At 39.5% G+C, this 12,933-nt stretch overlaps 2 protein-coding genes across 2 annotated transcripts in view; both read right to left on the reverse strand.

The window, feature by feature from the left end:
* The window catches only part of LOC124215242 (uncharacterized), a 50,182-nt gene extending 43,319 nt beyond the window's left edge, over positions 1–6,863 (reverse strand). Inside the window, exon 1 of the mRNA XM_046618385.1 lies at positions 6,307–6,863. The gene's annotated coding sequence lies outside the window, so the exon portion shown is untranslated. The remainder of the gene's footprint in view (positions 1–6,306) is intronic.
* A 1,784-nt stretch (positions 6,864–8,647) lies between these two features.
* On the reverse strand, positions 8,648–12,822 carry Ubqn (ubiquilin). Its single transcript, XM_046618387.2, has 7 exons — positions 12,658–12,822; positions 12,341–12,533; positions 11,489–11,777; positions 10,448–11,131; positions 10,150–10,279; positions 9,757–9,895; positions 8,648–9,611 (listed from the first exon to the last, which is right to left on the reverse strand). The coding sequence occupies exons 1-7, from the start codon at positions 12,757–12,759 to the stop codon at positions 9,535–9,537; spliced, it is 1,614 nt and encodes a 537-aa protein (XP_046474343.1). The 5' UTR covers positions 12,760–12,822; the 3' UTR covers positions 8,648–9,534.
* Between the last annotated feature and the right edge of the window lie 111 nt (positions 12,823–12,933).

A 12,933-nucleotide genomic window follows, 5' to 3' on the forward strand; every position in this document is an offset into this window, starting at 1 on the left:
AATTATGAATGACATGATTCGTAGAATACGTTTAGTGCGCTTAAATAACTCTAATGTTCAGTAAGTACAAAAAATTCTGGTAACGACAAATTTCATTACCTGTTTCAACCAATGAATTCTTGACTCAACAAAACACATGTATTAAAACAAGTTCAATTTTATTTTGATACAAAAATTTTATATTTTTTAAACAAAACGATTACAGTGCGTTCAAATGAATTTTTAGTCATTCCAATCACACATTTTCTAGATACAAAATTCACATTCTTGCAAGGAACTCACTCACGCCGCGTTATCTTGAATAAATCGACAGCCTGCATGATCAATTCAAGGGCTTGATTCATTTCTATAGTAATTTGTCACACGTGTTTCTTCCAACAAAAGTATTTCGTTGAATTAAGTAAGTATTGTGTTCGTCGCATTTGACTATAGCATTTACTCGATTCAAACGAATATCACTTGAGTTAAATAATCCTTTCGCTGCGTGAAACAATTTTTATCGAGATTGTTATTGTAGAGTCTGAAGAAAATAAAAATTAAAGATTCCCTTTTACTCTTAATGTATTTTTCATTGAATCGATCCAAAATGTGATATAGAAGAAAAAAACGACCTCATTATTCACACCTCCGGAAGAAACTACATTCTTTCAAACATCATGGGCGTAACTGTTAATGGATTGAAATAGATTTTTTCACTATTTTATTTGGTACGCGAAAAGGTCCAATTCTTTGAGAGCAAAGTTAGGTGCTTAAAATTATTTCTCTCATCATGCCCAAGTGCTCGTATAACATAAAAGTATTTAATTAATTGTATAGCCTGCAGATCAACGATCGTAACTCAGATGACCATCGACATACGTTTTTATCACATATACGCCAATGCGGTATAAAAATAAGTAGAAAAATTTTTGCGGTTCCCAACGGTGAGAATTCAATCGGGTTCCCGCGGTTAATCGCTTGGTCAATCAAGACTCATACACGTATAATATACGCGCGATATAAATTGTATGAATATTAAATGGATTTGTCATATGTATATAATATAATAACGAACCAGAGAAAAACACTGTAATCATTTTTATCCACAGCGATGATGGCAATAGCAAAAAAAAAAAAAAAAGAAAAAAAAAGGAAATGATGTAGGTAAATTATCGACAATGATATCGATGATGATGATGATGATGATGATGATTATGATGATGATGATGATGATAATAACTGCCACCGGCCATGCACATAGGTACGTATATAGAGTTGACCGCGACTACAAGACTTGTAACTGTAGCAACTCGATGTCGTCTTGTGTTTCCGTCCAAGTACCCGTATACATAACGTAGAAAAAGAAAATACGCGGGGCAGCTTAGCCGTTGCAGAAGAAGAAGAAGAAGAAGAAGAAGAAGAAGAAGGAGGGGAGGGTGCGAAGTGGCGGACGGATGGTGTAAGCCAATAATCGGGGGAGGCAAAAGTCGAAGACAAGGGCAAGGCTGCGCATTCCTGCGTCTCGAATGACTTGGGAATTGAGGATGGGATATATGTTGATCCAACGAAGAGTTTCGCACGGTGACTTCGTATAAGGACGTCTGACAGACGAGTATTCGCAGTCTATCGTTGCGAAACAGAAAGTAGCTATCAAAAGCTGTGAATGAAATATTGATAAAAAGTGACATGTGGTTGACACAAGATTATAATTCATAAGCTTTTGGGGTCGTTGATTACGAATCTGAAATCAGATTTTGAAAATTCAGTATGCCGAATCCAATCAGCTACCCCGAAAACTCTTGAATACATTTTTTCTTACCTTATTCGATGAAATTTGAAATTTTTCTACGGCATATTCCAGCCAACATTTTGAAACTTTTTAAATTTGATTTCAGATCTGTAATCAGCGACGCCGAAAAACCGTGGAATACTATCTTGTTATAAAAGTTGACTCGGTACAATGAAGTGTGACTATCCGTATTTCGTTGCAAAGTAAATTCTCTACGAATCGTTTTATAAATGAAGTTTTTTCATTGGTTCCTCGGTAGTTGATTATAACAAAATTGTTATAGGACTTGTGCAGAATCTTTAAAAATTATAATTAACGAAATTTTTCTTTATTACAAAACATTAACGTCATTAAAAATTGATTTCAATTAATTTTTAGATAATCGATTAAATCACAGAATAAAATTAAACCCGGACCCGTCAGGTAACTCGATAAACCAATTGAAAAAGTAACGCGGTATCTTTCTTTACGGTTTAGTAACAAGTAAACAGGTATAATTCAATTCTTTTTTCCATATCACGGAGAGACTTTTTCACCAATAAATCAACTCGATGAAATTCATTTATACTCTTACACCCCGAAACTAACACGTTTTATTTCTCCGTCTTTTCCAAGGCGAGCGTAAGTTTCAAGTTTGCAAACCTCGAAGCCAACGAGGAGAGCACATGGTTCACGAAAAGATATTATTTGCTGCTTCTCATCCTGCAAACCGAGGAGCTGCGCAATAAAACGAAGATCGCCAGACGTGTGGAGTTTCGCTTTGTGCGCTATTTTCAGACTGCTTAATGTAGTAACTACAGTAACTACGTACAAAGAAGGAATTTCCGAGTGAATCGCGAGGAGTTTTCTGGTTATAATATCGAGGTTAATATCGCGTGAGTTCTTTCGTTTGCCTTCCGCTAGTTTTTAACCGTTGAAGAGAGAAACAAAAAAAAAAAAAAAAACCAACAAATTAACCTAGCAGCTCCTGGTAACAGATAAAAAAGCGATTATAGTAATGACCGGATTAAGCTGAGTGATTACTTTAAACACAATAACTGTTGAGAAAAGGCGATTGTATAAATGAACGAATTAATCCAAAGGAAGAACGCCTTTAATATATATATATATATATATGTATACTCGATTAGCATAATCGCGCTTCTACGGATATTCGAATTTCGTATAACGCTATCAGGGCATTGAAATAAGATTTCAATTTAGATTTCACGAGAATGTTTTCCACGTACGCAGGTTTACCAGAAAATCATTGTATAATTCATCCTTATAATATACTTATACATTAGGGTGTTTGAGAAAAAAATAATTTACAATTTTCCACCAAGGCATCCCCTAAAAAGTTTGTTTAGGTTAAAAGAAAGATTCAGTGAAAAGATGAGCGTTCCACGTTATACGGAACATCTCATTTTATTTTTCACTTTTTTCACATTTTCGTAAATTTGAGAACAAACACGTTGCAGCACTTGAATAATTACTATTTCTTTCCTGACATATATGTATATTCAATCCATAGATCACGATATCCGTAACACAACAATATATCAACCGAGAATTTTATTCCCCTGAGTTAAAAGTTCATGTATTAAATTATAACTATTTTATGAGATTGAATTGACAGTTTAAAAAAATTCGTCAGATACGCTTCTCAAACATCAACTGGATATTTAACATTACAAGCCTATGTCATGTTTGTGATGTAAATTGACATTATGATTGATGTAAGCAATGGAAAAATATATTTATCCGAAATTGTTCATCAATTCGGAAAAATGTAAAAAAGTCAAAAATCAACCGAGCGCAATCTCTCACATAACGTAAAACGCTCATCTTTCAACAGAATCTTTCTTTCAACCTAGACAAACTTTTTAGTGTCTGCCATGATCGAAAATCGCAAATTTTCTTCCCCCTGAAACACCCTGATATACGAGTATGTCATATACATACAAAGTTTTTCGACATATTTTTTTCTTCCTTCAAAGTGACATTCGACCAGTTTCTCGTATGAGAACCAAAGAAACTGTAATGAGCGATATTTTCCCGCCAAAAGTTGAAGTTTACATATGATTTATTTTTCTTCCTTTCAATTCGCGAAAACATCATTCAAATTAACAGTTTTTATGATTTTACGATTCGGGCGCGAACAGTGCCAATGACTGTAATCATATTTCACCGGTGTGGATTTTAGCACTTCACACCATACGGACGACGACGACGACGGTCTGGCAACGCTGCGCTTTTCACCTTTTAACAACATCTCCGTCTCGTGACGGATGTTGCACAGTACATATTCTTGGTGTGTACTGTTCATAGTGTTTGCACTATTGTACGTATCTATCGTAGAACCGGGTCAGGCTGTAAAACAGCTGTTTCAGTTACCGCCTCTCGCCATTTGTATTTGCACGTGCTGGCAATAAGAAGAGTCGCTGTTATTATGATACTTATAAAACAAGTATTAATGAAGTGAATATTTCCTCGGTGGATAAATTGATTTCAACTAAAGAAAGAGCCCTCTGTTCGAATAGTAATTAAAACCGATAACATATAATTACGATATCGACGTGATACTAAATATTTATAGATTTTTACACTTTTTTTTTTTTTTTATCAGAGTACAATTGCTTGGTATGAAATGGAGTTGGGGAGGGTAAAATTTTTTTAGAAGAATGACGCGTCGCTTGAGTTCGGAATGAAAAGGAGAGAAAAAGAGAGAGTGTTTCAATGCCCATTTCTATTGTAGGTACACATAATCCCAAATTCGTACGTTGGAATGCTACGCCTATTGCTCTCGTGTGGAGTGTACACCCATCTACCCACATTGTATCTATACCAGCTACTATTTTACTACGACAGAGAACCGCGAGTCCGGTCGTAGAATATAATTCGACGTGTATATAATACGTTATGCGTACGTAGACGATCAGAGTCGCCCGTGGGTATAAGATTCTTTTTTTAAACTGGTCTTTCAGCTGCCTAGTTCTATATACACAACACGCACGTGTGTACACACATAACTATATATCATGTATATGCCTATATAACTACATACATATATGTATATATAATATATATATATATATATATATACACACACGCGTTACGTCGTAAACGAGATGCGGGGAAACCGTCGGCTTCGTCACAGTTATACGCGCGCGTATATAATTATTTTTTCTCTCTTTCGCCGCCTGATTTTATTTAACACCGCGTGCAACGATATTTCGGTAATCGTTTTGATAACTCATAACGTGAAACGTGACAAATCAGAATCGTCTGCTTTTGCGAGAAATTCGAAACGTAAATAAACGGATATCGGTTAACCGTCGTTGACCAAGAAACAAAACGGGGGTGGTAAATAAATCATATAAATTTTCTAATGATTATTATAATAAAAATTATAACTCCATATAAAGCTTTCTTTTTTCACGAAATTAGTCGACTCCATATAAAGCTTTCTTTTTTCACTAAATTAGTCGAGAAAACAGTCTGAAAACTGTGATATTTCTCGATTTATCCCCTATTCAAATCATCATTCATCATCATCCCCTCGACACTGTCATCGTCGTGAAAGGAATTCCCCGCATTCACGTGGTATAAAATTTGTTATAACGTTAACGTAGCTAACAATAAGCATCGGGATAAAATCATTGCATATTTTTCAACTTCAAAATGACTTTGAGGAAGAATCCAAAGTTTCGAGAACCCAAGTTTTGGTTCCCCCACTTGTTCCGAGTTCTGATTATAAATCAGACATCGATGACAAGAGCATACAGCGTCGAGTCAACTATCTCGTGTTTTATGATAGATTACCAAGTTTAATCCACTCCTCGACACCTTGATACAGGTACGTTCTAGCATAATTTCGGTCAATCTTAACGTTCGGTGCAATAATGTTTCGTGAAAACCGAATCGTTACACCAACAACCGTCGCGAGCTTCGGCCTGGTCGGAATTCGTTGTTTGACATACAGAAGCGGGATGCCGTAGCGGGTCAAGGACACAGCCAGCGAGCCTCGCAGCCGCCGCGCTGACTCCTTTCGCGCACAGCTTCTCAGTTCTCAGCGAGGCTTTTCGCGTGGCAGCAAAGGGATGTTTCGGGCCGCAGGGTCGTCTCCGATTATAGAAACGTGGAATTTAACGAGCGTGCATGCGGCACGGGACACGTGAACGAGGAACGAATCAATCTCCGTCTCGGGTCACGACTCGGGTCTTCTCGCTGGCCGGTCCGCCGCTCTCGAGACTTGAGGAACGCGTCCGCCGTGAGAGCATAACTGGTACTGCAGGCAAACGGACGTGAAACAGAAGAGAATCGTCGGCGCGCCTTGGCGCTCGATCTGTGGCTAGGAGCTAGCCACGAGCGTAAATATGCGTATGCAAATTAGGCGTACACAACATCTCGCGTGTGTCGACCTGCGACGACTATCGAGGATAATTGCGGGGAGTTATTTTCGTTCCCTTTAGCGTGTGCGTGTGTGTGCGTGGAGCGATTGTGTGAGTGAAAATTGGGGAAGTGAGAGAACGAACTGCAGGCATTCGTTGACTAACCTCGTGCTACATTCCGTTGGTTTCCAGAGGTTCCGATCTCGAGTGGGCGGCAGAGACAGTGGTGGTGGTCAGTTTCGAGCTCCGGCGGGTATTGTTTTGCCCGTGGGTTAATATATTATCCCTCGCAACACCGACGCGATGCCGCGTCAACACGGAAGAATCCTCCAGTTCGGCGTGTCACAACCGTCGACGTATATTCCCTTGGTCACAACCTCACCCTCGCACATTCTTAAAGTGCAATTCGACGCGCGTGTGTTAAACTCGGAGATGAGATGCGACCCAACGGAACTCGGATATTCCCCCGATAGTAGTCAACACCGACGCTGGTTAACCGCGTCTTTTCTCCCTGCCCTGTCAGCTCGCTCCTCGCCGCTAAACGGTCCTGATTCCGGGACCTTAACGCGACGCTGTCCGTCGCATCGGTCGGTGGATTATCGTCGGGATTTAAACACGATTCTAAAACCGATTTCGAGCCACGGGGACACCGAGTCAGGTACGCAGACGCAACGAAGATCAACTACGACTGCCCGACTGGCGGCAACTGCGGTAACGCGGCACTCGCGAGGAACGACTGGAGGCGCTGCGGCACCGCCCGACCTCTCATTGGTCCTTTTTCGATCCTCCAACGGTCGCCGCGCGATCAGCGATCTTCAACGGTTTCGCCCCTGGCGCACCGCTACCGTCGTTACTCGATCGGTATTTCCATTGACTTGATTCACCGATCTCTGTAGATCGGTGACTTGATTGTACGTCAAGACGAGAAGGGAAGGGCAGCCGTCGGTCGGCTGTGTTTTGTTGCTCGTAATTTATCGCCGCCTGTATTCACAGCCAAGGATAGACCTCTGTAGGGAAATATAACACACTTTATCACAGTTTCATTCAGGCTTCCATCGATTCTATCTTTATTCTGTAGAAATCCTTCGCTTCGTTCAGGCGTCAATTATCGATGACATTTCAGAGTAGCGTTAGATCACTGTTGATTTGAAGTGCGACACAAAAATATTGACAAACTTCACGCCGAAGCGAAACGATTAATGTGACCATTCTTCGATCTTGGTTGAAATTAATGAAAATAATTTAGAATGAAGTAATGAATTTTTCAATGATTCGTAGTACGGTTTGTCCATTCTGGTTAGTCGTACCCTTCGCCAGGGTTTTGAGTAATTGGCAATTCTTAATATCATTCTGTTGAGATTATTGCATTAGACACTGGAACACTAGTAATCAATAGCAAATCAAATGTTTTTAGATGCTAATTTAGTTTTTATATATCAATCAAAATCAATGACTTTACTTTTTGTACGTCAAAGAAAAACAAGACACAGTCATTTCTGATCTTATATCATTTATCACAATGCAGTGACCGATGCTATGATGAGATGAGATAGACTGTGCTGCTACAGTATTCACATTACCGCAATGATCGCAAGAGTAGTAATTTTCCGATGGATTTGCAGTCATCGATCAAAAAGTCATTCGAAAAAGAATACCACAGTCATTTTGAACATGGGAACATGCTTCGGCACTGGCGTGTTCCTTTACGAACGTACATATTACAGTATGTAGAAAGAATCAGCCTTGCATAATCGACGAGCATAAAATACCGGTTGTAACGAATCCGATAAAAATTAAGCTTTTGTGACTTGTGGTTAGAAATGTAGCCGTCATATCACAAACTTTGAAAAAAAATGTCTTCTAGAATTTTCAATGGGACTGCAAAAATTCTGTTTATGTTATCAATTATCGAATGTTCTCAAATCCAGCTTCCAAATTCTCAGCTGCGTTCGAGCTTCACTGCGAAAAAGTTTCATCCCGTTAATTCCATTGAGAATCTAGATTATGTAAGAGCGTAACGGTCAAGTAAAACTAAATCCTGTAACGGAAATCCCGTAGAATCTAATTCCAGAGACTAAATGTTTTTGCTAAATTTTTATACGAGACTTGAAAAGTGCTATTCGTATCAAATCCATGCTAATAATGCACAATAAATATCAAAATGAGGTGAAAATAAACAGCAGTTTGAACTAAAAAAAAAAACGGAATAACCATCTTGAATAATTCTGTATCAATAACGCACACACGGATGAGGAAACAAATATTCGTTAGCTTTGGTATTTCACAAGGATATAATTGGCAGTTTTATATCAATAAAATAATTGGCAATGTTTCAATTCGAAATCTATAAAATGTTGACTTGATCAATTCGTTCAGTCTGCACTTTCATTGATAATGAAAGGCTATCCCTCTTTATTGCAGAGTTGAGGAGGGAAAATTGGAATAGATAGTTGAGATTAAATAATTTATCGATCCTATTATTACTATCAATATTATATGATCACTGTTATCATCATTATTATTATTATTAATCAACCACATTTTTATTTCATATATAATAGCTTTTACAGAATGTCTCACTTGAGTGAGCCAGACTAATAAACACCTATACGATAAATGTGTACGCATATTCATTCGGTAGTAATATGTCAATCATGGGAGGTAAAATGATCATATTTTTCGTCTTTTTGGTTTTTTTTCCGTTTGATAATGATAATTTACAACTTTCACCTTTTCAACTTAAAAACTAGCTGATAATTAGGTTTCACTTGAATGCATCCACTTTTCATACAATGCAGAATAATTTGTAAATGGCTTTTTCAATGCGAACACGTGTTGTCTATTTTCAGGCCTATTACATAGGTCCTTTATATCTTCATCCAACAATGACTTTGCTACAAATCTATGAATTTGTAATTGAGAAAACACAATGCCTAATGCCTTTCGTATGCTACAATTAGACAAATCGAACAGCTCATATTATTATAATAATGTAATAATATATAATATAATATTTCTAAATCATTGTAAATAATTTTGCACTGAAAAAATATATTGTTACAATTATATAGCTTTTATAGCACATCAAATAATACACGAACGAGAGAATAAGACGACAAGAATCGATCCAAACCTAATGTCGTAGTCGCGCGGAACTTGTTCCAAATGGCCACATATTTGGTAAACCACATCGAACGGGCACCGATCCGACATTAAAATAATAAAAATGCACATCAAATGAGTCATTAGAGCGTGTATTATCCTGCTAAGAGTCAGGACTGAGGGTTCATAATTTTTCTTGTCGAAATTGCCGGGTGTCTGCCTGCGATCAAACAGGTGTAAAGAAGGTAAACTAGGTATCATAATGGAAATGTTCAGGTTACAGATTGGTGGTTAGCTCATGGACAGTTGTCCGTTTGCCAGTAGTCTCTCAACAGCTGCGTTTATGTCTCCAAATGTTGCGATTAGCGCTGAAATCAAATAATTAATATTCAAACTACATTCAAAAGCGCTGCAATGATACCCGAATTATCTACTCTTTTTTTTAATCTTCCATGTTACACATGGTCAAATCTGATTTGAAACTATAAGTACGTATTCTGTCGAGTTAATTACCTTGAAGGTTGGCGTCCCTGTTTACAAAACCCATTGCAGTAAGTTGCTCGAGCTGTGCTCTATATCGTTCTTCAGGAGGGGGAAGCTGCTGACCTCCAGCAACTCCATCCGCACCTTGATTTAGCGCCATTGATGATACCTGTTTGAATTATACCACAGTTGGTTGTTAGGGCTTAATTGACTACATCTATAATGTATCCATACGCCATTGGGAACGAGTCGATTTCATTTCCATACTGTGTAACCTAACTGAATAAAATCAATGCTTTTGCAAGGCGAAGAAAACACTTGATATGTTTGTATAAGTGCGTATGCATGGTTGATTTGCAAGATTATACATAACGGACCGTATAGATTTTGTATACTGAGTAAAGAAAATGTGTTCACAATTACCATACGAGCCATGAATTGGGAAAATGCTGCGCCCTGTTGATCAGCGTCTGTTTGCGGACCTGTAGTCGAGGTTTGTTCTGTGGCACCAGACGTAGGAGTGGTGGGTACCGGTGGAACACTTAGACCCATGCTATGAGGACAATAAACAATACATTGCACGTCTTTAAATGGAAATTTGGAAAAATATTGATAACTCAGGGTTGTCATAAGTTATAGTTCTGAGAATTCAATCTTTTGACAATTTCAAATTTAGCAACATGTTAGGCTTACAGCAACCCTGTATGTACAAGACACTCACTTGTCTACAAGTTCAGGGGCGACAGTACGAAGTTGTTCCATGCCCTGTTGTATTTGTCGAATAGCAGCGAGGGCTTCTGGATTACCAACAACACTCTGAATGTGGGGGTTTTGCATCTGTCGCAAAAAGGCTGGCATCATAGCTCGCATCTGCTCCTGCATTTGAGGATTCCTTCGAAACAGTGGATTCGCCGATATCATTCTGGAGGCCATGGCGGGATCTGCACTCATTGCCTCGAGCATGGCACGAGTGTATGGTGCATTCAACATGTTTTGCATCAACTGCGGATTCTCCATCATCTGTGCGGTCAAACTCTGCATTCCAGGTGAACCCAAAATGCCTTCTCTCATGGGATTTGGATTGGTCCCCTGCCCTGGCCCCTGTCCCTGTTCTTGACCCACTGGTGCCGTTTGACCCTGACTCCAAGGGTTTGGCAAGGGGTCACGATTCTCCTGCCCCTGCTGAGGATTTGCTGCATCAATGGGTTGACTGGATTCGACTAGAGCCGCAAATGGATTGCGTTCATTGGCTGCGGCAGCGAGCATGGGCTCCTGAATGTCTCTATACATTCGTCGTAATGCGCTGTAACCACCAGGGATACTTTCCAGGTTGGAGAGTGCTCGATCGTGAGAGCGCATCAGCTCTTGTAGCATTGACGGATTTCGCGCCAATTCCATGGTTTGTCTGAGAAATATGATATGAGTACAAAACTGGTAGATGGCAAAATATCTTGGAAAAATGAAAGAAAACTAAGATCTTGTTTAAGTGATTAGCTGCAAAGTCACAACATGATTCATATACATCTTCACTGATTTTCGATACCGAAAAGTGTCAAAATACCACTTGATTAGAAAAGATTACATTCGGAAATTATTGGTATCACATAAACTCATTGACTTTAAAGTATGGAACAAAATACATATAATACAAGAAAACTTATTGTGCATCACAATTGAACCAGAGTGGGATCGAAAAGAAGCTGAAAGCATCATTTACCTCTTGCCAATGATGGCAATTTATAGAACCATGTAAGCAACTTACCTTAAAAGTTCTGGGTTATTGAGCATGTGGCTTATCTCCGGGTTGCGCTGCATTAATTCCTGCATTTGAGGATTAGATGTGACCAAGTTTCGCATGTTTTCAGGATCGTTCATCAAGCTTTGCACCAACGGATTGTCAAGCACCTGCCGCATCATATCAGGACTAGACAACAATTCACGCTGCATGCGTTGCTGCAATTCCATAAAATTGCCCGAGCCCAATCCAAGGCTTTCAAGGCCAGGAAGTCCCCCCAGACCTCCTAGGCCAAAGGGGCTGGCGTTAACGTCGGCTGGAAAGCAGAAACACCATCACTAAAAAAAATTACACTGGCACAAGCTTATGGTACGTGAGAGGACTATGAGAACAAAAAAAATAGAAACAGAGAAAGGGACGAAAAGGAAGATGAATTAGAAATTATAGTGGAAGAAATGAGAAGATCTCAAATTAGAAAACTGGTGCTGGTGTTTCATCAGCTGTTCAGGAAACATATTTGAATATTTGGTGAATATTTGCATTATGGCAATCTCTTTTAGATAAGAAAGCTTAATTTAGCTGAAAATAGGTCAAAAGATGATTTAAACTGGATTGTTTTGCATGTTGATTGGCACACAACGCCAACTCCGTGGGTGTGGAAAGGAAATTCTGCGATAACAGCTGACAGCTACACGTCTGTGGTTGATAACTCATGGCACAAGATTACTAGCAGTTTATGGGGACACATGCACCGTGGGTGACAAGTCTGTCAACCAGGAATGAATGATGAGGATAAATTAGGTATATGGACCTTAATGGATTCCACACCCTGAGTTGATCTCTACTCATGATTGACAGCGACGCACGCGAGTTGCTTACCGGGGGGCCGGGGTGGCGGAGCTTCCGTCTGGGTGGCGGGTGCCCGGGGAGCCTTGATGACCAAGTGGACGGTCAAACCATCCTTGACGTTGTGTGTGGCAAGTGTCTCGTGGTCCTTCATGATTTTCCCGGCAAATATAAGGCAGATCTGATCGGGCTGGGCATTGAATTTCTTGGAAACCGCATCTTTGAACTGCATATCACCATCGTTCGGGAATATATATTATGAATTAGCGAAGCAAAATCATCGTGCGAGTAAACTAGTCGGACAACGGTCGCGAGGTTCGCAAGCTACGCTGCACGTGACCAACACTTACGTCTTTGATTGATGCATTTTCTTCTATTTCCACGCTCTGTTTCTCCTTTGGCGTTTTAATATTAATTGTAATTTTCTTCTGACTCTCCTGGCTTTCTGCCATCTTTGAGTGGTAGATGACTCGTTACTTTGGGATGCTTTCGATTTTCGCACGTAGGGAAAAGGACCGGGTTGGAACTCTGCCGCAGCCTTCGACGGGCGCTTCACTCGTTGATCTGGTACATTCTTTCAAGCGTTCCAAAAACTCCCTAGATTCAACGCCCTTCATGCAATTACA

Source organism: Neodiprion pinetum, chromosome 3, assembly GCF_021155775.2.
Source record: "Neodiprion pinetum isolate iyNeoPine1 chromosome 3, iyNeoPine1.2, whole genome shotgun sequence".
Classification (NCBI taxonomy): Eukaryota; Metazoa; Arthropoda; class Insecta; order Hymenoptera; family Diprionidae; genus Neodiprion; species Neodiprion pinetum.